General features: G+C 41.0%; 1 protein-coding gene across 1 annotated transcript in view; it reads left to right on the top strand.

Annotated features, from left to right (window-relative positions):
- The window catches only part of PTPN5 (protein tyrosine phosphatase non-receptor type 5), a 62,803-nt gene that overhangs the window by 10,312 nt on the left and 24,838 nt on the right, over positions 1-27,653 (top strand). The window contains exons 2-6 of the mRNA XM_075712599.1: positions 13,440-13,621; positions 14,487-14,606; positions 16,454-16,537; positions 22,750-22,988; positions 26,276-26,465. Coding sequence (XP_075568714.1) covers positions 13,440-13,621; positions 14,487-14,606; positions 16,454-16,537; positions 22,750-22,988; positions 26,276-26,465 — 815 coding nt within the window. The remainder of the gene's footprint in view (positions 1-13,439; positions 13,622-14,486; positions 14,607-16,453; positions 16,538-22,749; positions 22,989-26,275; positions 26,466-27,653) is intronic.

Here is a 27,653-nt window from a genome sequence, read left to right as displayed (position 1 = left end):
ACAAAAATCCCTAGGCTAGCTGATACCAAGCTGGCCCTGAAGCTAGAAGCAGAAATGCTACAGTGATGCAGGATCCAAAATGATGTCTCCACAGAACACTGCTTACCACCTTGTGGACCTGCTGATTAATGTCAGGTCTTGCTAAGGTAACTCAGCATAAGACTGCGTGGCATGAGGTAGAGTCACCACAGATCAAGTGGAGCCTTGGGATGCATGTGTCCATGAGAGGCTTTTTTCTTCAGATTGTTTTGTAGAGTGAAGTTCATGGCTGCAGGCAAGTGGTGCAAAATCCTCCCAGAATAATTACAAAGCTCATCATCGTGTGTGCTTTTTTCATCTTGCCTTCTCTGACATAGATCTGTAACAACTTGTGCATGTCTGATTTTCTATCTAGACAAAACATTGCTCTGTGCATGTTCCCTCACCAGGAAGAGGATGAGAAGGCAAGCTGTTGTATTTTTTTTAGTTCACTACTTAAGGCTGTGTATCCATGTTGATGAGCACAGTATAGGAATCCATACAGACTAGACAGTAAACAGAGTGGACTGTTACCTTCCTCTGTGTGCACAGTTCACTTTTTGTGCTGCTATGTGGTTAGCTAAGGAGAAGGAAAGATTAATGAGACCGTTATACTTATCACATTTTAATAATCTAAGCATGCCCCTAACATGAAGGGACTGCAGATACAGAGGTAGCAGAGCACTGAACTGGAAGCAATGATATGTAGTTGTGCAGGCTTTGCATTTGGGCCCATAATGGAGTAGCCCTGGGTGGAAATAGCACTCTAGTACAGACATAAAATTTAGTGTGGACATCCTGTTTCTAGATGTCCATAACCTTATCTATACAAGTGCTTATTCTTCAACCTAAGTTACAGTATCTGAATGATACCATTGCTTTCTGAGGAAGCCAAGCAGTGCAAACATAGCCTTTTTAAATGCATGAAAGAAAGTGAAATGCTTATGCTTGGTATAGTACCCTTGAGGCATCTATCAGGTTTGTGGCTGAAGATGATTGTTGAGACTGGTCTTGATATAATTTACTTAGCTTAGAAAAGAGAATGTCTTTGAAATAAACGTTGAATGTGATAGTGACTTTCCTAAATGTTTTTGCTGAAGGCTCCAGGGCATAAGATTTTAGTCACTTAGTAAAGCAGGCTATACCCAAATGAATGACATGGAAATGTTCACATTTGAACCTGGCAGGAAGCCAGCATATCACCCATCTGCTTCAAGGTGCAAACCCTCTCATTCACTGGAGCAGAAAGCAGTTTTAATACCTACAGGACACCAGGCTAGCAGGTCACTGAAGAGAAATTAGAAACAGACAATGGTATTAGCATTAGAACTGTAGAAGTTACTCATTTATGAGAAGAAATATGCTTTTTTCCAAGCAATACAACTGTGCAACACCAATTCAGATGATAGTAGTATGACTAGTAAATACTTTGAAAAGTGCATGAAACCAGAATGTCCTTGTTTCTTTTAATTGTCAGATTCACTCTTGTATCGCAGAGGCCATTTGACTGGTTTTAAATTACTGCTGCTAATTTTTTCTTATGCATTCAGGCACTTTTAAGTATATCCCATAGTTAAAGACTAAAGGCATAAAAATTATAATTTGGGTTTGGGAGGGGAGAGTTGGTTATCCTGTTTCAGAAAGAGAATTCAATCCTGTACATCTCAACCTGCATTGTTGTTGTGCTGTTGACAGTTCTCCCTGGCTATGTTGTCTGTGCAAGGCTGATTCATGAGCAGTCAAAGCCATAGCTCCTTAACTGTGGAATTACAGAGCTGCTTTGTGGGTTTCCATTTTCAGTGTTAGGGAGTTTGCAGGCTGGGAATAATTTGGGACAACCAGCTCCACTGAAAGTCAACTTGCAGTCTGTTTATAAAAGCTCAAGGCACCTCCAAAATTATCAGCAGGCACTTAAAAAAATTCACTGAAGAAAACAGCATAACAAAGAAATGTATTCTTTATAAAAAAAGGAGGGAAAAAATATTGCATCTAATTCTTAAGCGGTAATCAGATGGACCTTCTGTAAGGGGTTTAATAGGAAAGGAGGAAAGAGCCTTGCGCAAAAAACAAAAGAAGCTTTGAATAGAGCCCTGATTGAAAGATGGCAAATGCTAATTATGTGTGGGTGTGATAGAAGTTAATATTCACTGTCTCTGCCTGCCGTGGGTCTGCATTCACTTTTTAAGAGCTGTAATTTGACACCATATTTAATATTTTAATTGTTTCAAAGCAAACACTGCTCTAGGGGCCCTAGCTGCCATGAGAAATAGTATATTCTTTAACTTGACGTGTTTCATAGGAGAAAAGGAAAAAGGACGGTGCTTAACACCACAACTTGTGTTTAAGACCTGTAAGCATTAGTAGAACTATTAAGAATAAACCTCTTGTGTATTTGATTAAATAGTGGGAGTACGATTTATATGTGGACAAGGGCATAACTAATCTTGCATTGGAAATTAAGAGCAACTCCCCCATTATTAGTAGAGACATAGCAGTTTATAATGAGTATTGGAGGAGAATTGTACCCCAGCAGATGGTACAGTAGCTATCATATACTTCCCATATGGTTGCTTTATCTGACAGTACCTTACCGCTTCTGATGGCTCCTAGCGGTTCATCTTTGTTGAACTGCAAAGCCTGAGTTTCTAGAGCAGAGCGCCTGATGATTTTGTTTTCTTCTTGCTCCCATGTAACTGAGGTTTATATCTGATCTAGACTAGTGTCAGCCAAGTGTATTGTGAGCCACTTTGCCCTTGCAGCTCTGTTTCATATGAATTACTATGGACTGGAGATTCAGTGAGACAATCAAATAAGTTACTTTCTCTCTTACTAGATGGGCTAGGTGTATTAAGCAGCTGGTAGCATTGTATAGGACTCCAGGTCTGGGATGAGTGCTGTCTTGAGCATCTGGTTTCTTCCAAGAAGGAAGAGTTTGACGGCAGCTCAAACAAAGTCTCCCAGTCTCACCCTTCAGTGAAACAAAGTCTCTGGTGGCAGGCTGCATCCTTCCCTCTTCAAGGATGGCTTCATAGACCAGAGTCCTGTCTTGTGCTTTTGATTATTTGGAACAAAAAAACTTCATGGAGGCAGGGAACTTTGAGAAGGTTTTGAGTTTTACTTTTTTCTTTCCCATATTTCTTTTCCCCTGCAGTTATAATATTTTTTTCATGAACTATTTCTTGAGCAACATGACGATGAGCCACTCTAGAAGGTGAGGAGTGGAAGTTGATATAGAAAGCCATGTTAATGCGATGTCATTAAACTCTTCTCACAGTGGGTTTTGTCTTTGCACTTCAGGCCTGTACAGTGCAAGCACATTTTCAAGCAAACAGACTTGTACCAGAAGAATTACTGAGAAGCAGGGCTGAACATTACCTAAGAACAGACTCGTTCTTGCAGGGAAAAACAGGCTTACTTTTTGAATTGCTAATTCTGCTTAATAGAACAAAATCCTTATTTAGTCCCTACAAGCCCCCAGTTTTTCTACTGAATACTAACAGTAGCAGTAGGTTAAGAATTAGTCTGAAAATTAATCACAGTTGTCCTGGTTTAGTTTGAAAGTCAGTTTCAGAAGCGCTTTTTCAGATCATTGATTTGATAAACTAGGAGGCTTCTGGGCATTTTCTTTTTTCATGACCTACAAACTGTACTGTCCAGAGATCTAATTACGGAAAAAAATTACTACCTTGATAATTTAATTAAATGTATATTTCTATATGTATAGCCCAATCTAAGAGCAATCTGGACCTTCTATAGCTATGATAAACATGTATCCCACCACTGATAGCAGAGTCCCTTTTCTACATAAGAATTTAATAGGTAGTAGGAGGTGTTGGCTCCTGTTATGCTTGGGTTTTATGGAAGCTGCAAGAAAATGGCTAAAATTTTCTCTTCGTTTTCCTGAATGATGGAATTTGGGGCTGGTGGACATTTCCTCTGCAGCAACTTGGCTGAAGATGCCCTTAGGAACTGGGATCTATCGAGATGGTATTGGCACTTATCATTGCTTCCCTGTGGCAGCCAGTCAATTACCACACAGTACCTGTTGGACTGTTGAAAAAATCGCAGCAGCTTGAAAGCTCTTCTAAATCACAGAAAAGAGGTAAAACCTCAAGGCCTTGTCTGAAGCCTGAAATTTGCAGAACATATCAGCAAGCACATAACATCAGTGACTGATTGGGAGTCAGATGAAGTTTGCAACTTGTTTGCTGGCCAGTCTCCTGTTGTAGAAGAAGGGAGGGAGGCAGTTTGTCTTGCAATCTGATATTTCTCTTTTCCATCCCTCTCTAGCCGCTTGCAGGCTTGCTTTTATATGTGACCCTGCAGTATCATAATAACGGTCCTGGGTGAACATGAACATTTTTTCTGACTTCACCTCTTTTTCTTTCCTCCCACCCATCCCAGATGAAGTGGCAGGTGGACTGAGTGGGAGCAGTGTGAAAATGAATGCAGAGAAAATGTGTGACTCAGCAGTTCAGCAGGGAGCTGCTGAGTGGAAAGGCAACTATTCTCCTTGCACACTCTGGCATCAGGTTCCTGTTCCCTCAGAGATGAGAATAGGCCATTTATGGATGGAGCTGTGCAGCCCACTAGCAGGGAGAAGGGGCTGCATGTTCTTTTCAGCAGAACTTATTTCAAGTAGAGAGGAAAGTTTCTTCTCCAAGTTTGTTAAAAATGTTGCTACTGAAAGGGGAGAGGCATTGGACTAGAAATACATAGACATCAGTTTGCTGCCTGGCTTGCTCATAGATTTTTCTGCATGACTTTTCTCCTTGCTTTCTTTTCCTCTTGATGTGTCTTTCCATTTTGATAGTCAGAGTTTGGCTTAAGCAGCAGCCAGACTCTACCAGCTGAGCTTGAAAAGTGCAAGTCTCCAGTGCTTTTCTTGGCTAGTACATGACACCCATTTCCCTCTCTGCACTGTTGTTTCAAGAACTCCACAGAGAATATTTGCCTTTCTCAGAATGAAGGCTGCTGGCTTTAAGCATGCTAGCTGCCATTCATGGACAAGCAAGTGCAAGGGAAAATTGATGGTATTTGTGGGTTGTCCTCTGTCACACAAGGGTAAATTAACCTTTCTCACTCAATGTTAGGGAGGGGCCATTGCAATGTCTTTCTAAGCAGTTTTGTAATGATGCAAAAAGTTGTGGTATTTTATAATCAGTTTCTGGTTTTTTCTTTCAGAAGGGAGGAATGAAGCAGATTTTTCTCTATAGACTAAGCAACAGTAGGTAGACACTTTATATCAGTGGTCATACTTACTAAAAGCTCAGTTTTAAAGCTGTAGTGTACATCGTTGCCACCAAATTTTTCAGACTTGTGTTCCAGAGTTTGAACTTTCATATGAACCTTTTCCCTTCTGGCTGATGTAAATAATGTGCAACACTACCACTACCACCCCCCAAAAAACCCAAAACCAACCAAACAAAAAACCCCCAAAACCTGCATGGGATGGTGTTCTGTTGAATCTTCAGAGAGCCTGAAACAGTGTCACTTGGGAGCTCTTGAGCAGCTGCATTCCTCTTGATGGGCATATCAACCCAGGAATCAGAGTGAATTAAATACTAATATTCTTGGCTACTTCCAGTGTGATCATTTTGGCAAAACATCCAGCTTTCCCAAGCAGAATCTCTGAATATTATAAATTTCAGTTTTTCCCCACACAGCAATAAATACCTGTAGCTTGGCCCAGCTAATTCTTATGGTCCAGGGTAGATACACTTAGTGCAAATGGAAAGCATTAGAAATCATAAGCTGAATTTCATCTCAGAATAAGTAACATAGGAGACTGACAACCAGGTTGCTGGTATGTAGACTGAGTCTTGATGAAGAGTTTTCCATTCCTCTGTAATGTGTCAGAGATGGTAGTTACAGTTGCTTGGACCTCTTACTTGGATTAATGGTATGTCAGGCTTATTTCCTCTTTAAGCTCTGTTACACAGAGAGGACAATGAAGTCTGCATTTACGGTTTGCAGTCCTACAAAAGACACTGGATGAATCTAACTGGCTTCCAGTTAGATACCAGAGTGATTTTTAGAATTGCTTTGGTGCCTTGCGTTGTTTAGTGGTAAATTTAGTGGGATATGTGGGTCTGTCCAGCTTGTTGCTAGTGTTCAAATTAAGCTGTCTGGTAGCTTCTGAAGTAGCTCTCTACCTGGTTTTGCATTACAAATGTAAGATCTATTAACCCCAAGTTCTTGGCAGCTAAAACTTGGGACTTTTTCCAGAGTGGAACTGGAAGTACTGAGGCAGTTACATTGTTGTAAATCCCTTCTATCTCTAGTCAGGCAGTAGTAGGTAGCTGTAGGGTGCATTTGGGAATGTTTTTCTTTGTAGCTCTTAATCTGGATACTTCTAGGCACTAGATGCTCTCCTCTCAGTCAATGTTTTATTCAGCCATTTAGAAAAGGTAAATGTATCTAAGTCTTGTAAACAGAGCAGGTCAGGGATCAAGTAGAGTAGAAGTAGTCAGTACCATATCATGACTGGGAAGGCCAAAAAAAAAAACCCCTAACAATGGAGGAGCCAGAGAGAAAGACATGCATTCTTAGGATAACAGCAAGTGTTGGAAATAGCATTCCCAGCTTTCAACACAGCTCATTAGATCTTGAGTGTAATTTTTAACATAACTTGTCAGATGAGTTAGGAGTGCAGTGAGCATCAAGAAAAAACAGGCTTTCCTAGGTGGTGAATTGTATCCATCTGTAGACGGTAATGATGCAGCTTCTGTCATTATGTATAGCTCCTTAATATCTGAGATTGGATGGTTATAAAGAAGTTCAGTAAAAGTTTCTGAGTTGCAGAATAGTGATCCACCAATTGGTTTCCTGTGGAGAGAGGAATGTAAGTACGCAAGTTGCACAAGTACACGTTTGCCATGCAAATATGAAAGGTCCGCTTCCTCTTACCAATTTCCTCCTATACCACTGCAGTGCAAAGGAAAGATTGACTTTTGGACCAAAAGCTCATTACTCTGTTTCCATCTTTCTCATAACTGCAGTGACAAGCAAAAAAGAGAATGTCTTCTCAGCCAATACCTTTCTCCTAAAGGTCCATTTTTTGATTAGATGAGCTGTGCACTCTGAGGCAGCTCATTCAGCTTTGATGTGTCTTGCCATCATCTGGACTTCCCTGCAATCAGTGTGTCTTATGACCTGCAGATTTAACAAGGTCTTGACCAGATATGTGAAGTACAATGGCAGGGCTATGTCTTGCATATGCAATTTAGGTGCATGTGAAAATAAGCAATTGATTTGCAGGCCTCTAACAGTAGTATATGTTCATCTACTGTTTTCTAATCAATAGCGGGTCTCCCTAGCATTTAGATGGAAATTGGAGACAGTGATTTCAGCAGGCAGTTGCATTTTGATACTTGAAGATGTAGAGGCTGTACGTGGATTTAGGACTCTGGTGTGAAGTGTTTGTAATCTTGATGGATGTCAAGCATTGCTGGCATGTTCATGCTTTGCAATGCACTGGGGTCCTTTCCTAGAGAGTAAATTCTTGCCATGGACAGCCATCATGAAGATACAGACAGGTTCAGAGGCATATGGATCTCCACACATGTAAACCAAATACAGGACAGTGCAGCTGAGCTGCTGTGGCATGTTGACTGCTGCAGCTTGAGAGTTAGCAGAAAAAGTGAGGCCCTTTTTTCCCCTCCTATCCTGTGTGTCTGGCAGGTAGTTCCACAGAGCTTGGGAATTCCACCATGAATGAAGAAGAAGCCACACTTAACAAACTCTGTATTTCCCAGTGAAAAGACAGTACCACCCAATCCCCCAGAAGAATAATTCTCATGGGCACAGTGTGATGGATGTAAGAAAAAGTCTAATAACTGTGTGAGCACTATGTTTTCATTGCTGGGGTACATTTTATTTCTATTATAAAAATCCTTTTGGCAAGGAACAAGTCTTTTTCATCTCAAAAATACATTGTTAAATGAAGTCTGCCAACAGAGTTGTGTAAATTCCTTGAGCATTAGCACCCATGCACAAGGGAGGACACAAGTTCCTTTTAAAGTGCTAACTTCATTAGGAAATACAGCCAGGATACGTGGTCCTGAGCAGTTGTTTTTTGTTTTGTTTTTCTCTGAAGGCTCTAAGTATGAATCAGTTGAGTAACTGAGCTGCTGATGCCTCGCCCACAGCAGCATTCGATTGGATCATGTCATGTTTGTTACTGCAAGGCATTGTTGACTGACTTACATTACTACAGTGCCTTTTAGTGTTTCAGTTAAGTCTAGTACTCTAAGCACATGTTTTTCTGAGAGTGTGTATAGGTATTCTTGTTTTATTCTTCTGCCCATTATGTACCCACATATGAAGTCAGAAAAAGAAAGAGAGGCACAGGGGTTTTAAAATGGGTATTGTCTGAGTTACGGAAGCCAGCTGTTACCTTGTGAGTGGACAAAGATGTTTTCCTGCATAGATTATTCCATAGCAAAGTGTTGTGCCATTTATTTTTGGCAGCTTGTACTGGTGGCTAGGTTTAAGGAAAGAATACAGGATAAATGGATCACTGGTTTGATCCAGAAAGTTCCTTTCCCTGAACAGGAAGAATGAGGTTAAGTGTCTGGTGCTGTTCTGAAATTAAGTTACTTTAACAAGCTGTATGGCTGCTACAGGTGTCAGAGACCCTTTAATTCTTCTGCCAAAGGGATTTTTCTAGCAAGCATAGCCCCGCATCGAAGCAGAAGTACTTGTGGAACTTGAATCCCAAACTCCATGGTGCAGGAATTCAGGAGGATATCACATGGATGTTAGATTTCACTGTCAGTCAAATCACTAGCAGAGGAGAGGTTTAATTCAATCCTCCTGGATGTAGTGATCCTTGACAGCTGTCTCAAGACCTTCTTACCTTCTTCTCAAGACCTTCTTACTGACCTTGACACAAGAAAACTTTACTGACGTCTCACTCATTTATTACGTAATCTGTGGACTGAAAGAAACCAGGGCCCAGTAAGGGTACAGGAATATAGGATTTCAAGATGAAGTGTGAATAGTAATTGACGTATTGTTTAAAGCTGACATAGTTAAATCAGTACAGAACCCTAAGTGGGCATCGTTATGTTTGTTAAAATCTAGTATTTTCTGATTTGCAGTAGCAAATTTTTGAGTGGACTTCAATTAATCCAAGGCACTTTCTTTGTATACCCAAGACATGAATCTTAATCTACACATTTCTACATACGAATTCAGACAGTTCTCCCATTATTTTAATTCTTGACCTGGTGTCCCCATTGTCTTTTACTGTATTAATGAAAATACCTGTTAATAACCTGTTGAACTGTATCAATTCTGCAGAGCTGGAATCCTGGACTCCTAGGTCCATAGACCAGTTCTCTGCTTTATGCAGTAAAAATAATTGAAAGTAGAAGTAGTCTATTGTCCTTCATATAGGGCAGTCGTAAGAAGGAGAATAGGACTCCTACAATTGTACAGCTGTTGCTAGACAACACTGGAATACCAGGAATTGGGCTTCTGGGCTGTGGAGAGGCATAGATCCCCATGGTTACAGACACAGAGCAGTCCCCTAACTTTGATGTCTTTGTTCCACAAGGCATGTGGTTAAGCGGCCTTCACATTGTCATGTTAGAGTCGGGATTCTGTTTCCAACCTAAACAGAAGTGACCTTGTAAAATCTCAGGCTGTTGCAGATATGAAACAAAGACATTCGTTTATCTGCTGCATAAGGCAGGTGAATGAGCTTTTGGTCAGTTAAAAAAAAAAAAAAAAAAAAAAGGTCTTCTGAAATACAAAATTTTGTAACTTACAAAAAATAGTTGAAAGCTGAACTTGAAATCTGCATTCCCTGGCTCCTTGTTCTGGTTGTCTTCCCAAAGATGTTTTAGTTTTGCTTTGTGTGTATTCTGTCTTGACCTTTGGGGAGGGGTATCCAAGAAAGGAAGTCATTAGGATTTGGAAAAACAGTAAACAGGTTCATTAGCCATTCTTAGGGACAAAGGTGCATTATTTAATGCAGATAAAGGAAAGGTAGGACTTAAAACATGCGTAGTTAGGGTTAGAGAATTTAGGAGCAAGCCATAATAAACTGTATGTAAATAGATATTTTTGAAGGTTTATATCTCAGCCACAGGTGCATGTCTTTTTGCATGGATGGCAAAAATAATTTCTCACATCAAAATTCTGTCCCTGCTAAATTTCAAATTCCTGTACCAAAACACAGAGCATAAACATCCTGCAAAATTAGCAGAAGAAAATTGGCAAACATTAACAAGGGTTTTCCCCTCAGTTCTTGTCCAAATCTAGTGAGACTTGAAGCAGGTTGGAAGCTTGAAAATTTTAAGTTAAGTTTTAGCACCTTACAGAAAATGAAAACAAAGGTCAGCACTGAAAGTATTTAGGCAGCCTTAACTGTGGCTGCTTAATGTGGCCGCTGTGTTGTCCTCCTGGAGAACTTTGAATCCAGCTCTATGTAGCATGGTATCGGAAGTCAGGTGTTAAGCGTATGGTCGGTGCCCCTGGACACCAAGGACTGCATCTGGGCTTTCTGTGTTTCTTGATAGGGTTTGTCATGGACTGTAGATTACCAGCTGGAGCCTGGAGGATGGAGAGGCGGAACTCCCGTGATCTCTTGAGCTATATTCCAGAAACTGCCTGCTTTTCTTTGAAAAGTGCTATTTTCAAGCAGTTGTCTTCTAGGATTAAAGACATATAGATGAAAGTGAACAAAGTTTTACCACTGTGAGAAATACAGGCTAGGATTGTTGACACTTCTGATTTTACATTTTTAGTTCCATATTTTTCTATGTTTTACTGACCTGTATTTAGTATGAAATTTTGATAGTGTTTATGCAAATTACTGCACTGAGTCCTTCCTGGCAAATAGTCAGTTAATTTCAGCGTATACCTATGGTATGACATACATGGGTGTATGTCTGTCTAGATGCACATTCTCTATGCTTCCTGAGAAATACCTGTGTAAAGATAATGAAAATAACTACATATAACCAGTTATACCCAGCATGCCCTGCTGAGGCCACTACCATCATAAACTAACTGGAGCTATTTTGAAAATGAGAAACCAGTAACCTGAGCTCCTCAGGAAGTACCTGGTAGTACCTTGCAGGTGCTCCTTCTTGTGTCTCTGAGTCTCCCCAGTCATTATGCAATGATGGCTCTCTTGTTGCTGGGCAGCAGTGGGGATGGAGAACCTTGTAGAGGAAGCCATCAGCATTTCCCATACACCTGGTTCTCTTGTGCAGGGATGGATGTCCTCAGGTCTGTTTCAGTGAGGGGAGGGAGAACAATCACAGTGGGAATAAGCATTTCATGTTCCTGTCCACCCTCACATTTTTGCATTTTAGAAATCAGAACGGGATATTTTCATGATTCCTTACTGTACCAATGGCCAGACCCTCAGTTGATACACAGATCCTATGTTTCATTTGCCTAATTACCGCTGTGGCTAGTTTATGGATGCTTATCTGACTTAGAGTTACTATTGTGAGGCATTTAGAGAAATGTCTTGTTGGCGGCCGGTCACGAGCGGTGTTCCCCAGGGCTCTGTTTTAGGGCCAGTCTTGTTCAATATCTTTATCAATGATCTGGATGAGGGGATCGAGTGCACCCTCAGTAAGTTTGCAGACGACACCAAATTGGGTGGGAGTGTCGATCTGCTCGAGGGTAGGATGGCCCTGCAGAGGGACCTGGACAGACTGGATCGATGGGCCGTGGCCAACTGTATGAGGTTCAACAAGGCCAAGTGCCGGGTCCTGCACTTCGGTCACAACAACCCCATGCAACGCTACAGGCTTGGGGAGGAGTGGCTGGAAAGCTGCCTGGCCGAAAAGGACCTGGGGGTGTTAGTAGACAGCCGGCTGAACATGAGCCAGCAGTGTGCCCAGGTGGCCAAGAAGGCCAACAGCATCCTGGCTTGTATCAGGAATGCTGTGGCCAGCAGGAGCAGGGAGGTGATTGTGCCCCTGTACTCGGCGCTGGTGAGGCCGCACCTGGAATACTGTGTCCAGTTTTGGGCCCCTCACTACAAGAAAGACATTGAGGTGCTGGAGCATGTCCAGAGAAGGGCAACAAAGCTGGTGAAGGGTCTGGAGCACAGGCCTTATGAGGAGCGGCTGAGGGAACTGGGGTTGTTTAGCCTGGAAAAGAGGAGGCTGAGGGGAGACCTTATCGCTCTCTACAACTACCTGAAAGGAGGTTGTAGTGAGGTGGGTGTTGGTCTCTTCTCCCAAGTAGCTAGCAATAGGACAAGAGGAAATGGGCTTAAGCTGCGCCAGGGGAGGTTTAGACTGGAAATTAGGAAAAATTTCTTTACGGAAAGGGTGGTCAGGCATTGGAACAGGCTGCCCAGAGAGGTGGTGGAGTCACCATCCCTGGAGGCGTTTGAAAAACGGGTAGATGTGGCACTTCGGGATATGGTTTAGTCTGGTCTACCCTTGATTAGTCTAGAGTGGGCTTGGTAGTGTAGGTTAATGGTTGGACTGGATGATCTTAAAGGTCTTTTCCAACCTAGATGATTCTATGATTCTATGATTCTATGTCTGATGAGAGGATCATTTTGTAGAAACCTGACCTCAAAAAACCATGGAAGGGCCAACAATGTGGCCTTTCCCTGGGGCCCAGGGGGCTGGCTTAGGCTTAAGGCTATAGTGTTGTACACATGGCAGCCTTGGGGCTTTCCTCATGTAGAAAGATGTAAATCAGTAGTAATTACCTCAAATGGGTCTGATCTTTCACTCCTTTTAGCTTGTAAATTAATTTATATCTACACAGACTGTGTTCAAAATACTGTTACTGAGGGACTAGCCACTCCAGTGCATATTTCCACTGGATGGAATAGCATTACAACATTATTAAATAGCTCTTGAGTATGAATTCATCCAAGTAGTAGGTTATTAGAATAAAGTCTATTTTATTAGTGCCTTAGGACACTCAGCCAAAATCCAGAGCCCTTGAGCACTATTCAGACACATAACATGAAACAGTCTCTACCTCAGAAATTTATAATCAAATTAGACAAAGCAGACAAATAAGGGAAAACAGAGAAATTGAGTCAGGGAGGGACAAAATGGGTTCTCTGCCACCATGTAGCCGGGAAGTGTGGAGCTAGGAAATAGCACAGATGGTTCCTTTTAAAAAGTAAAAACGAAAAGGTGCAGCGATGTAAATGAGAATTTATTAGCAACAAAGCCCAGAATCTGCACCTCCGGAAAGAAAGGGAAAATAATTTATCCGCCCACACTCACTTTTTTCTGACGAAGGCAGGTGAATACAGCTGCACTAATAGAGTGTGACGCTCACAATCCGGAGCCGCACTTACTGATGCAGAACTGAGAGGTAACCATCGTCTCTAGGAAAACAATAGCCCTTGCAGGCTCCACAGTGGCTGCAAGGGTTACGTACTATTCATTCCCTGCACATGTCGTTTTCATGTGAAGGTCTTTCCAATCCAGCTGTTATGGAGTCAGTGGATGAAGCTGAAGGACAACAAGGACAGCTGAACAGGAAGGAGCAGTCCCTGAAAACCTCCCAGCAAACAGCAGTGCTTGGTTGGGCTGCCCGGTGGAATGGATTAATGCCTGGAGACAGCATGTATCTGTTTGTCCTCTCACAGATACTGGTAAGACAGCTTGTCATCACCTTGAAGTGCTGGGACCCTTCTTTTAAGCTTTGTTGGCTTGGGACATTTCCTCTTCATTCATTGTAGATGTAGCAATGGACGTAGCTGCAGTCCGCTCATTTCTGCAGCCACCTCTCACAGCCCTCCTTTGCAAACAGCCCCTGCCTTTTGATGTCCCAGACTCCTATCCCATTCCCTGGCCCTCTGCAAATGCTTCCTTTGCCAAATGACCCATCTCCCAAAAATCCATCTTCTGTAGCTGATACCTATGGGGGTAGATAAACATCTTGTTAAAAAGTGGATTGGGAGGTGTATCCTTTAAAGTTGCAGTGTGCCCTTCGTGGTTGGGGATGTGTGCAGCAACCTTAAGTGGTTCAAATGAAATATTTCAACACATGTATGTTTGTGTGTGTGTATCTGTTTATAGGGATACCTGTGTGAATGTGGCTATTTGTGAGAGCTTTGCATAGCATGAGATAGACCATAAAGGTCTTTTAATAACATACAAAGTTCATTCAATTAGCAGTTTTGATCTAAAAGCAATAATGCTGAAAGTTCAGAATTCAGAAGAATCTGTTGCTCTTTTGATGTACAGGCTACCATGGGCAGTCCTTTTGCTAGTGTAGATCAGAGTAAGCTTGCTTAACTTAATGGTACGCATCTAGTTAATGGTAGCTGAGCACTTAGCATTCAGTCTTTTTATTCTTGTTAAGCTACAGCCTAGAAAATACCTGACTTAAAGCAAAAATGATGATCAACATGAAATCAATGAGAACTAAATTAGTTAATTGTGCAGTCTTGAAATGAAAATTAATGTTTGTATAATGAGAGGTGCTCATTATGTATTTTCTGATTGATTACACAGCTTCTCTGCATGATGCTGTGGTACAGCACTTATGGGACCATCCCAGCAGCTCAGAACGCCTTTGACCCGCTATCTTACTTGCTTACCCCATTTAAACAGTTTTTGTCAGATCAAGGGGAGGTAAGTCCCTGTACTCCTCTCTGATTACATAGTTGATGTCAGTAGCCTTGGGAGGTGCTTCTAAGATCTCTTCTGATTAAAAGTCTAATACACATGTACTTCATATAATATAGTGACTGCTGCATTTGTGTGTGTCCCCTGAAATGGTGAAAAGAGTTTTCTGAAAACAGATCCATATTTTATCTTCAAGATACAGGGCTGAATTTTTGGCTTTGACGTTAGATCAGCACAGCAGATTTTTCATAATGCGCAAATGATTACAAATGAAACAAAGCAATAAGAAATCAGCCCACTAAGGTTTAGTCCACAGTAAAGGGAGAGCTGGAACTTAATTTATTAGGATGGATAGAAGCTTAAATTCTGGAAGAATGGATCAACCCACATAAAGGTTGCAAATCATAAGATACTCAGACACAAAAATCTATTTTTGCTGAGTGTTTAGAGCATATCTATGTGCAGTAAAAGGTGTACTAGGTGTACAGATTCAATTATATCTACGAAGCTACGCCAGTAAAATTGCTTAGCTTCTCACCATGACATAATGACACGTATACCAGTATGATTCATCTGATAAATTACTGGGGTAATTATACCCAATGCAGATTTCTCTAGTGTGGACAGAACCTTAATTAAATAGTGAGCAGCCACTTTCATAAATCAGGCAAAATATATTTGTTATCAGAATGTTTAGATTCATTGTACATAATCTTTGTAGCAGAGGCTATGCAGTTCAAATAGGAAATCTGACTCAGTGCTTCTTGTGGCTGAAGTACAGTGGAGACTGTTTTCTGTGTTCACTTAACAATGTTTATGGGCTGCATGTCACCTGCTCTTTTGGTTATTTGAAAGAAGCACTTTTTCTTTGCCCTTTCTTACTTGGATTTATTATGCACAATCAGAGCTCTTCACAGAGCATTGCCTGCACCTTATTTGCAGTGGGTCAATTAACAAAGTGTTCCTTACAGAAAATGCTTGATTTATAGGACTTTGACTTAAAATAAGTGTTCAGTGTGGAGGAAACTGATTCCTAGAATGCACCACAAAAACACCCCAAGTATGACTCTGTGCAGATGTTCATGCATATCTTTGAGAACTGTTTATTATAGCACTATTTACAGTGCAAATTTAGACTTGAAAACAGCAAAGGCAAAGAAATCTTCTGACATTAAAATAAGCAAATGAAAGCTCTTAACTCTGAATTTCTCTTTAGCTGTACTAGTGGGTCAGAAACAGGCTAAAATTCTTTGCACACTGAAGCCCGTTAGAACTGTATTTTGCACCTACTACTGAGAATAGGCTGAACTATAAATTACTTAAATATGACTGAGACAACAGAGTGAATTTCACTGCCAGTGCTGTGAATGAAGCTGATGGTATTTCACAGAATGTGTAGAAAATGTAGAAAAGCCTTCTGTGGCTGGCTTTTGTGTAAGGACGCACAAACACAGGAACAGTACTAAACTTTCTTCAAAGCCCTTTGCCACAGTATAAAATTACACTGACTGTGGCAATGAAACATGGGTCCAGGCTGCAAAATTGAATAATGCATCCAGATTTCAATTTTGGCAATGCATGAGGGTAGGAAGCGGATTTCCTCTTTGTCTTCACAGTGAAATCCAGTTTTTAGACCTTCTGAGGTGCTAGGACTTAGACATGGTTTCAATCTCAGTCTTCTCCAAAGCCTGGCATTTTTCTGTTGGTGGTTCCATGGACAAGAGTATGGTATGACTAAATCTGCATGGGAAATCCAAGAACAAATACACAGTTTGCCAAGAACATGCATGCAGACACTATATATGGTGCACCTAAATACTTTATGAATCATTGTCAATTCTGTTGCTTCACAGGACCTGACTAGAATCGGGAGCATTGTGGTATCATACGTCCTGCTGTCTTTAGCTTCTCTAGGACTATTATTTGTAGGATCTCTGGTAAGTTATGGTACTGTGAAAACTATATTCATGCCCTTTTTCAGTGTCTTTTTATAAGATGTCTAATTTACCCAAAGTTGTTGATGTTATGCCCAAGTTGATTGTAAAGCAACATCGCTGGGGCTATTTCTATATAATTATCTGCTTGCCTTACATAGAGGAATCACGACTACACTTATAATTACTCAATTTCTTGATGAATTGGGGATTATACTGATGGTTTTTATTCTCTCCATCCACAGATGGGCAAACTGTTTTCACTTAAATAGAAGGGATGTGGTCCAGTAGCGGGACCATCTAATATTGCTGCCTTATGAATTACCTGCAGAGCATCCATTGACTTAAGTGGCAGAAATAGCTGTTCCAGAGCACCAGTGTACTTGTGAATGTAATGCCCTTGTAGATATAGGCCAAAGTTCCAGCTGCAGAACAAGAGTAGTGGCATGACTACAATTAATCTAGTTAGCTGTCAGCTGTTTGGAAGCAGGAGGGGTGTATTGTGTTTCTCCATTGATTGCGTAACTGGCACAAAGGTGTGTGCTAGGGAAAGCTAGGGAGAATTCTTTCTTTTTAGGGAGCTCTAATTGAACATGGCTTTTCATACCCTTGTATACTGTTCTGTTAGACTGGGAATGCAGTTACTGAAAATGCAGGTGGAACATCTCCTCCTGTCCTTACAGCAGTGCACCTTCAGGCAGCTCAGGAAGCTGAAGCCGTACCATCTACATGCCATTTGAGTGATGCACAGTATATTGCAGTACATCACAGAATCATGGGACTGTTGGTGGGAAGGGACCTCTGGAGATTGTGAGTCTAACTTGAAGCAGAGCTGTTGCCAACACCTGATAAGGACAGCCACGAATTTTTCTACACAAGTTTTGAAAACCTCCAGGGAAGGAGATATATCATCTCTCTGGGTACCTGTGCCACAACTGCATGGCACTCTTGAGGAAGAATTTTTTCCTAATGTCTGATCTGAGTTTCCCAAAGCTGAATGTCGGAGCTGAATTTCTGCAGCTTGTGGCCATTATCCCTTGTGGCATCAGCTGCCACTACCAAGAAGAGTCTGGCTGCATCATCTCTGGAGCTGCTCTTCAAGTAGTTGCAGGCTGCTGTTAGATCACCCCAGCCTCCTTTTTGCCAGGCTGAACAAGCTTGATTCCCTCTACCTTTTTGAAAGGTCATGTGCTCCAGATCCCTGACCTCCTTTGTAGCCCTCCACTGGGCCCACCCCAGTTTGTCCTTATCTGTCTTAAACTGGAGGGCCTAAAATTGGACACGGTATTCAAGTTGTAGCTGCATCAGTGCCAAGGAGATGGGAATAATACCTCCTTTGATTTGCTGGCCACACTCCCTGGTAGGAAGTTTGTCATATTACATACCATGGCTAAGTTCACTCAGAGGCAGCACAGTGACAAAATCTTCTGTTTAATGTGTTGGGTGAATGTGCTTTCTAAAATCATTCACAAGGCAAAGTAATTAATGTTAATGTCTCCATTATTGTGATCATTGATGTAGGCAAGGAAGTTAGCTGGGCTTATGCAATTTTCTGGTTTTTTTCATGCTGCTGTTCCTTATCCAGATGAATTTTGTCCTCAAAAAATAAACTTCTGGTGATTTTGTAATTGCAAATATTAAAGAACAAAAATGAGACATCTGAGAATTGTGATGAACTGTGTGAATTCTAGGTAATTTTGCAGCAAAACATTCTGAGCTGGAAATCAAAATAGCAGGGATGTGATTTCTCTGCATATCCAACCTAGTTTTTGCTGGATGGAAACATTTTATTGCTGACCCATTCTTAGCACAGCAAGTAACTTTAAATGAAAGCTCTCTGTGACCGAAAATTCTGATCTCGGTTTGAACTGCTTTGCATATGTAGTAGCTCCTTGCAAGTGCACACTTATACCAGTGTAGATGAGAGCAGACTTGGCCCATTTTTAAGTGTTGGTTAAAACTTTTGTACAGAAAACAGTTTTGTAACAGTTTCCACATAGTCAAGCTTGCTCTGTTTTGTATTCTTGTGGTCTGTGCTAACAGTATCCTAGCTAGACTGGAGGCACGAATGTCTCTGTGTGACAGCCTGTTCTCTGGACAAGTCACAAAGAACTAGAACACAAGAAATGTCCTGTGAAGTCAGACCAATGGTCCGTCTTGCCCAGTATGTTCTCTCTAACAGTGGCATTAGGAAGGAGGGACTGTTTAGAGAGAGCATGAGAGCCTTGTCCCTTCCTACCTGTCACGGTTTAACCCCAGTCGGCAACCAAGCACCACACCGCTGCTTGCTCACCTCCTCCCTGCTGGGAAGGGGGAGAGCATCAGAAGGGTAAAAGTAAGAAAACACATGGCTTGAGATAAGAATGGTTTACTGATTGAAATAAAATAAGAATAATTAATGGTAATTAAAAGGAAAACAACAAAAAAGAGAGAGAAACAAAACCCAGGAAAAGCAAGTGATGCAGCTGCTCACTACCTGCTGACCAATGCCCAGCCCAGCCCCAAGCAGTGATTACTGGCCCCTGGCCAACTTTCCCCAGTTTATATACTGATCATGACACCATATGGTATGGAATATCCCTTTGGCCAGTTTGGGTCAGCGATCCTGGCTATGCTCTCTCACATAGATGGGAGGTGCTTCTTGTGCATCTCCTTACTGGCAGAGCATGGGAAGCTGAAAAGTCATTGGCTAGTATAGACACTGCTTAGCAACAACTAAAACATCAGTGTGTTATCACATTATTCTCATGCTAAATCCAAAACACAGCACTATACCAGCTACTAGGAGGAAAATTAACTCTATCCCAGCTGCAACCAGCACACTATCTACCTCTTACCTTATGATAGAATCATAGAATGGTTCGGGTTGGAAGGGACCTTTAAAAGTCATCTAGTAGTCCAACCCCCCTGGCACGAGTAGGGACATCTTCAACTACAGCAGGTTGCTCAGAGTCCCATCCAACCTGACCTTGAATGTTTCCAGAGGTGGGACATCTACCACCTCTTTCAGCAACCTCTTCGAGTGTTTCACCACCCTCATCATAAAACATCTTTCCCTTATGTCTAGTCTAAATCTATTCTCCTTCAGTTTAAAACGATTGCCCCCTGTCCTATTGCAACAGGCCCTATTAAAGTCTGTCCCCATCTTTCTTATAAGTCCCCTTCAAGTACTGAAGGACCACAATAAGGTCTCCCTGCAGCCTTCTCTTCTCCAGGCTGAACAACCCCAACTGTCTCAGCCTGTCCTCACAGGGGAGGTGCTCCAGCCCTCGGATCATTTTTGTGGCCCTCCTCTGGACCCACTCCAACAACTCCATGTCTTTCCTGTACTGAGGACTCCAGAGCTGGATGCAGTACTCCAGGTGGGATCTCACCAGAGCAGAGTAGAGGGGCAGAATCACCTCCCTCGACCTGCTGGCCACGCTTCTTTTGATGCAGCCCAGGTCATGCTGCTCTGCAATTTGAAAACACCTGCTTCTGTCAGTAGTTAGGGAATAAGGTGTAAAATAGTCATTAGCACAACATTGAAAATCATGTAGTGATGGAGCTAAGCAGGGTTTCCAGAATCCCAGCCTGGTGGACAACAGATAGTTGCATGAAGACAGTTTTCTTTATTTTCCTTATTTCTCAGCTGAGTGATATCTCTTTTTCCCCCCACCTTGGTTTTCTTCATGGGGTTTAAGCAATGTGCTGCCGAGAAAGGACCTTGAAGGAGTCTTTTACATTAAGGAGTGCCTTTATGATGAAATCTTTCTTTCCTAAATGTATCCTTCTGTCTTCATGGATGGACATGATAGATCAGTCCCACACTGATGTATATACTAGATGGCATACCAGTGAAAAGCAGCTTATGAATGTTTTTTTTATTCAGCAACTGTGGTAACTTACAGTAATGCTTTAGTACTTCCCTAGGGAAGGGAGAAAATGTGCCTTTTTATACAGGTACATTGTTGCTTTAATGTAGAGTAATAACTGTTGGGCCACCTAACAAGGCTGAGAAATGGTGGTCAAGCGGATTCTCAGAAGTGATACTAAGAGAAGGGAGGCCTTGTCTGGTCTGTGCACTTGCCAAAGTCCAGCTCATTCCTGTACTGGAACATTTGTAATACATGTAGGGCAAATTTTTCAGGAGAGCAGACCTCAGCTAAGGTTTGAGGCACTTTTCTGAGAATACCCAGGTACCAGAATGTGTTGGGACGTTAGCAATCACAGTGAAAATAAAAGACTGGATAGAGTGCTTGAGGCTTGTATTAGTGATGCTGTCTGTTTTCTGCCTCATATAATGGTGTTTTCAGACCCAGGCAGCTGCAGAGAACCAGCATAGAGCTGTCTAGTCCTCCTGAAAAGGTTTTCAGAGCTGACTATTTTTCCATTGTTTAATTTAACCCTATCACTTTTAAGTGTAACTTAATTTCTTCCAGTGTCTTGGGCAGCTCCTTATTTACCACACACTTCTTTCAGTCTAAAGAAAAGCTGTTTTCTTTCTAGGGTGAACTTTTTGTTCCTTTGGATTTACAGTATGTTAAATCACCAGTAAAATCAATCCTGTGTCACCATACCAGCTCTAGAATCTATAATATGTAATTGGTACCTAGACCTTCTACTTGGCCCTCAGCACAAGTGTTGATTTTAGTAGCAACAGCATTCTCCAGCAGTACAAAGTTGTTGAGCAGATACTTTACACTGTGAACTGCTCAGATATTACAGTATTGCAGTATGTGAAAGAACCATGGATAGTACTGTGGGACTGCCAACCTCCAGAAGTCATCTTGGGGAATGAAAATAAGTCTTCAAGCTTCTTGCTTGTCATCCAACAGGCCAAGCATGTAGGACAGACTCAGTTCAGATTTGGCCCCAAATTTGTGGAAAATAAAAGTCTAGTAATCATGTTCCTGTGTTTGCTTTTGTAATACTGTGTACTCTGATTAGCTTAAAAGATATTTTGTGTGAGGTAACTGTTAAATGAATACTGCTGCTTTGTGAGAGTCTAGCATTCACTAAAGCTGACTATGGACTATTAAAACTTGCTTCACTTCCTTTAATTCTTTCTCAGAGAAATGAGAGAATGTGAAGACACACAGGAACAAGAAAATAGTTGTTTAAAATCCTATATGAGCTAATGTGCTTTAGTAGCCTAGGAAGAGAAATTTGACCCTTTTTAATGGAATATTTTCTAAATTCAACAGCCCATTTAAAAGCCATGTAATAAAAGGACTTTGGAAAATATGACCTGTTCTTCTTACTCTCATAAGGATGCATGGCAGTGCAATATAATTTGTATAACATTTAATCTGAGTGATACTGCTCCTAGTTCAATGCTAGAGGGATGAAGTTGGCCTAAGGTTCCAGATCCTGGAATTCAGAGGTGGACTTGAAATTTTTAACTGAGGCCTGTGTGTAGGATTAAACAGTCTACTGATGCAATCTCCAAATCATCTAGTCTGCCACAGCATCCACACAAACCATAGATACAGTAATTTTTTAGATTCATGCCATTTCAAACCCTTCATTAGTTTATATTATAGTGCTTAATATTATATTTATGTCCTAGAACTTCACAAGGTTTATTATTTAATGTCTAAACTATGTTTAAATTGGATAATTAGATTGCCAAACAGGCTTTGCCACTGGCCAGAAACTGAAATGGGCATTCTGAGCCTCAAAACCAGGTGCATCAAAATCAAGACCTCTTTAAAAAATGATTGGTTTCTACATGAATTCAAGGTACAATGCCAGATTATCAAAGATGTGCAGTTCAGGAAAATTATGTTTACTTTTCTTAACCCAGCTATACCTAAATTTTAGATGGAAAACCATTAAGTCAGGAGAGGTATGATTTGTAGAATAGTATAGTAGATTTTTACTTTGTAAACAAGCCTAGGAAGGGTAAGAAACTGAACAAAAGAACAGTGATATCACATTGGCTTGCATATGATGGTCACAAGCACATTCCGCTTCTACTGTATCCCCGAGTTAAGCCTAGCCAGCTCTGTGGAAACCTCTGTGGCTGAAAGCAGGTTTGAATGAGTAGATGTGAATCCTTGTAACATGCACCACAAAGCTACTCCTGCATGGAACATTCCTGTCCTCTTCAGTACTCTCCAATTCTAATACATTATAGTGAGCTGGGATGCTGCCCTAAAGACCCACCCTCTAGGCTGTATGAAAGGGGTGGCAACAAGCAGAAAGCTTTTTTAAATGTTTGTTTCCTCCAGTTTTGGCATCTACTCAGAGCCCGTCCAGAGCCCCCCTTTCCACTACAAGAGGACAGACGCCAATCTGTGAGCCGGCAGCCTTCATTCACGTACTCAGAGTGGACAGAGGATAAAAATGAGGATGACTTCCTAGATTTGGATCCCGTACCGGAGACTCCGGTCTTTGACTGCGTAATGGACATTAAAGCGGAGACAGATCCAGCTACTCTAACGGTTAAATCCGTGGGCTTGCAAGAAAGGTAGGGTAAGGGGAAAGTCTGGTCCCAGATTTTGTGGATTTAGGAGTTCTGTGCCTAGTAGGAAGCTTTATTGCCTTCATGAATGTCACTTTAAAATGTGGTTTTAAAGCCAAGCACCTGCTTTGTTTCCTGTCTTGTTTTCAGTCCATTCATAAACATATTAGCCAAAAAACATACAGTTTCTAGATGGCTGTCAACAAGTGTTTTTCAAAAGCATCATTTCTTTCCTTTGAAATATCCATTTGTATTTGATCAGTCTCTTGCCATTCCCCAAGATGGCAACTGTATAGCATGAAATCCACTATAGGGCAGTGAAAGCTTTTACCTCTGAAAGAGGTGGATCTTGTTAATTTTTTTTTTTGTCACTCATGCTGGAGGATTAGTCCTTTTCCAAAAGCAAACCATAGGACAAATTGTAATCTGCAATAATTCTTATATAAATGGGTTAGTCCAAAAGTAAATTAATTCCTTTGAAATTAACCCAGTAATGAAACTTTGGGGTTAACTGGTGTTCACTCCTTGAACCAGCACAGCAGTGGAGCTTCTCAGAGAGATTCACAGCTGGGAAAAGGCAGTTTTAAGATAAAAGGAAGATAGGAATGATGCAGTATTGATTTGTGTTGCATTTCTTCATCTTCACTCATACATCTCACAGAAGGGATGCTTGCAATGGGCGAACTTTGAAAGACCCAGAGGGGGGTGAATTCCAGAATGTGTGATTTAGGACAGGGGAATGTTCAGCTGAGTTACTGAGTGTTCAGTTGGACTGAACTATCCTTATACTTTCATCCATAAGATTATTTTATTTCACTTTGCCAGTGTATCTGTGTTTGTGAGTGAATGGATGAGTGAAAGGAAGTACACCAGACTTAGCATCCTCATCTCTGAGGCTGAGGTTGGTTTAAGGTTCTTGTCCTTGTTTTTGTGGACCACAGGAAGCCTGAGTTTATATTGTTGGCAGCCTGCATCTTTTTCTGTTTTGTGGTCTTTCAATTGTCTTGGCAAAAGAGAACAAAGATCTTGAGGATAGAAATCCCATGAAGAAATTCTGCAAAGGTGATGATGTTACAAATAAGAATGAGGTTACTGAAGGGCGAAGTATCACCTTTATTTCTAGATTTTAAAGTTTAATTGGAGTTCTAACCACATTTAATCCTCATATCAAAAACTTAAAGGGCAGAACTTAGATTTTTAAAAAGTATGATGCTGAGTTTCCAAAGCACCACATGACACACTCAAAGGGAATGTTACAGAAAAGGCTTTTAGTTTGCACTCTGTGAGCTTAGAATGTTTTTTTCTCACTTTATTCTTGGTTACAACAATTACCCTAAAATGTCCCACCTTTTATTGTTACATTCTTCTACTTTAAATATGAGACTGCAGTAACCTCTGGGGCTTGTCCCTGAACCTGCTGCTATCGGTGAGTTTTGCCATTGCTTTTCATTATGGGCAAGATTGGGTTTGAAATGTATCACCATCCCTGATTTCATTCCATCTCTCTCGTTTTGAAGACACAGACATTTCTTCTCAGGTGACTACTAGCCTGCAGGAAAGATACTCACTGTTTCAAGAGAATTGGGGAATATCAGTTGATTCAAGTAATGAATTACAATTTAAAAACTGTCAAAGAAGTAGAGATGGGAAAAAGAAAGCAATTGCCTGAAGTGCTCACACTAGGTAGAACGTGGACACTGAAGATGTAAAATAAACTTGCTTTCAACATACACATGCGCTTGAGAAGCCAGACATCATTTCAGATTTGGGCTGTGGTCTGACAAGTCTCATTTACATCAAGCTTTGGTCGCTCTTCCTTTGTTTGGTGTTGTGTTGAATTATCTACCTATCCCGCTTTTGCCTCCATTCTGCTTCTCCATCTTACTTCCCTCTCATTCTTTAACCACCTACGCCAATAGAAGGGTAGACACTAGCTAAATTCAAACAGCACAGAATATTACTCTTAAGAAGAAACAATGTAATTTCCTCATGCTGAAGAACTATTAATATATCTATGTATGTAGCCTCTTCTACCTTAAAAGAACCAAAAGCATTTGTTAGCAAATGCATCTATTTCTGGGGAGGAATGTAGTAGCAATTTAACAGCACACAGGGTAGGGTCAAAAGCTTTTGAAAGGTGTCACTAAAGATTCAGTGTCTACCACTAGTGGTCATGTTTCATCCAAAATCATTTCCCCATGACTATGAATCATAGCAGGAGGCTGGCTGCACATTCTTTTGGAAAAACTCCTGAATCCAGAAAAGGACTGTGATCCAAGCAACAACTTCTACTGTCTTCTTTGTGAGCTAGTCATGCCTGCATGTTTGCGTGGTTTTTCAATAGCTCCTGCGAATACCTCCCAACTAGATTTTGCCAGTTGAGAGTCATCAAAAATAGGTTTACTGTGTGGATGCATAGAACGTTGCACCTAGTAATCATCATATTGTATGATTTTATTATTATGTTAAAGATATTTAAATATAGATTCACTGATGGCATTTGAATCTTTTGTCTGTCATATGCGAGATTGACAGAAGCTCAGAAATGCTTTAAAACTGCATTCAATAAACAATGCAGGCATTTTGACTTTTTCATCTTATTGTGTGGCTAACAAATAAAAGCTACTAAAAATTCTACACTCAACAGCATCTCTGTTTTTAATGTAACTGTTAAAATGTTGGGATTTTCATTTTACCCTTCTCATGATGTGCTGTTGTGGAAAGAATTTTTTTCTGACAGAAAAATTGTTCACTGTAATGGTTTACATCTCATGTCTTTATTAATGTTGATCTGGTAATGTTTATCCCAAGATCTTACCCCACTGATGTTGTCTGTGCTACTAATCTAATAAGTGGTTATTCAGTAGGATCTGACCTGATGAATAGGACCAATATTTTCAGCTGTGGTGTCTAAAATGTCAGTCCATATTCAGGCATCCAAAAATATGGTGTGATTTACACAAGTATGAAAACTTTCCTGCAGTTGCCTGCTCATCACCTTTGACAAGCAAGCTGCTTCTGTTTAGGTGACAAAGTGTACTGTTACCTCACTACAGACAACACTTTGAAAGTGTTGCCCTTCATATTCCAGTATATAAAATCATCTTCTGGTCTTATCTACACAAGAATGTGTCACCCATTTTTCACAGTTAGTGACCATAATGTACACAGCAGAACCCCCTGGGTGCTTTTCTAAAGTTGCTGTTTATCTGTCATTGGTACTGTATCCATTGCTGACAATGATGGGTCAGTCTGCTCTGCTGTAAGCAAACTCTGATTGCTCTGTTTTGCAGGAGAGGTTCAAATGTTTCACTCACACTGGACATGTGTACCCCAGGCTGTTCTGAGCAAGGTTTTGGCTATGTCATGTCACCACGGGAACAGTCAGCCCGAGAATACCTCCAGACAGCATCAAACATCCTTACTGAAGAGGAATTGCACAAGAAAGCATTGGATCCTTTCATACTCCAGGCAGAGTTCTTTGTAAGTATCTGATCCCTGTCTTTTAGGAGCATCAGAAAAATGGCATGTTGTGTCTCTTCTATGAACCTTGTTGCTATTTTCTGCAAGTCTAAAATTAGTATATACAAACTCCACTTCCATCAGTGAAGCATTTAATGTAATTCTGAAATTTGTTGTCCCTTGAAATGGTAATGCCTGAAAGCTTTCAGTGATATTGTCACTTAAAAACCAGAGAATCGGTTCTGGCAACAAAAAAAAGCGCTGTGTTTTCACAAGTCTTTTTTTTCTGTTGGCATGCTACTTTTTAACAAAAAAACTCAAACTTTTTCACTAGAGTACAGAAGAAAAGCCAAGTTTCCTATAGGCATAACTTCTTGAAATGTGTCTGGAGTTGCCCTAGGGGTGAAATTAGTCCAAGTGCATGCTCTTTGCTGTTGAATGCTTGGCATGGAGCTGCTTCCCAAGCCTGAACGTTCTCCAAATAACCAGAGCACAGGATGGCCACATCACTCAGCAGGAGCCATAGAAAGTATGTCTTACTGGGGTTTTTCTGCACAAAAATTTTTACTAGTTTTAAGCTGCTATGTCAGTTGCTTTTAGGATTCTGAAGTATTGGCTCACTGTATCCACTGTTGCTTTGGAAGAAAGAATTCTTTGCTGCCTTTTGAGGAAAAATATACATACACAGATGAAGCACGCCGTTGAAAATTGGATTTCTAAGTAGTTTAGGATAAAGGCCAAATACATTTCATTGTAGTGAGTACACTGGCTTTTTAGATCTCTGCATTCTATGAGTCTCTTCCTTAACTGCTTGGTTGTCATGTTTATTATACCTGGCAAAAAATATATGCAAAATGCTGCACTGGCTATGAGTATTATGTCTACTAGGCAGGGTTGTAAATTTCTGCACGAGATGGGAAGTAACCAGGGCACAGTCTTTGCATGCTGGGGTATTTCAGAGCACATGATCAAGAGCTACTGAAGTTAATGCTGCCAAGTCAAATATTCTCTTAAGCATGGAATCTCAGCAGAGCAGGAGGGTGATGATGTTTTGCAACCTAACAGCCCTTTCAGTCTGTCCTCTTTATGACCTGCAAGGGTCTGAAAGGGCAGGAGTAACGCTTTGAGTATCATTTGCTGTCCTCTTTCCTCATGCAATTTCAGGGGGTTTTCTTCCACTTTACAAGCACAGGGGGAGATGAAATAGTC

This window comes from Pelecanus crispus, chromosome 6 (assembly GCF_030463565.1).
Source record: "Pelecanus crispus isolate bPelCri1 chromosome 6, bPelCri1.pri, whole genome shotgun sequence".
Lineage (NCBI taxonomy): Eukaryota > Metazoa > Chordata > Aves > Pelecaniformes > Pelecanidae > Pelecanus > Pelecanus crispus.
This window is presented reverse-complemented; position numbering and strand designations above follow the sequence as displayed.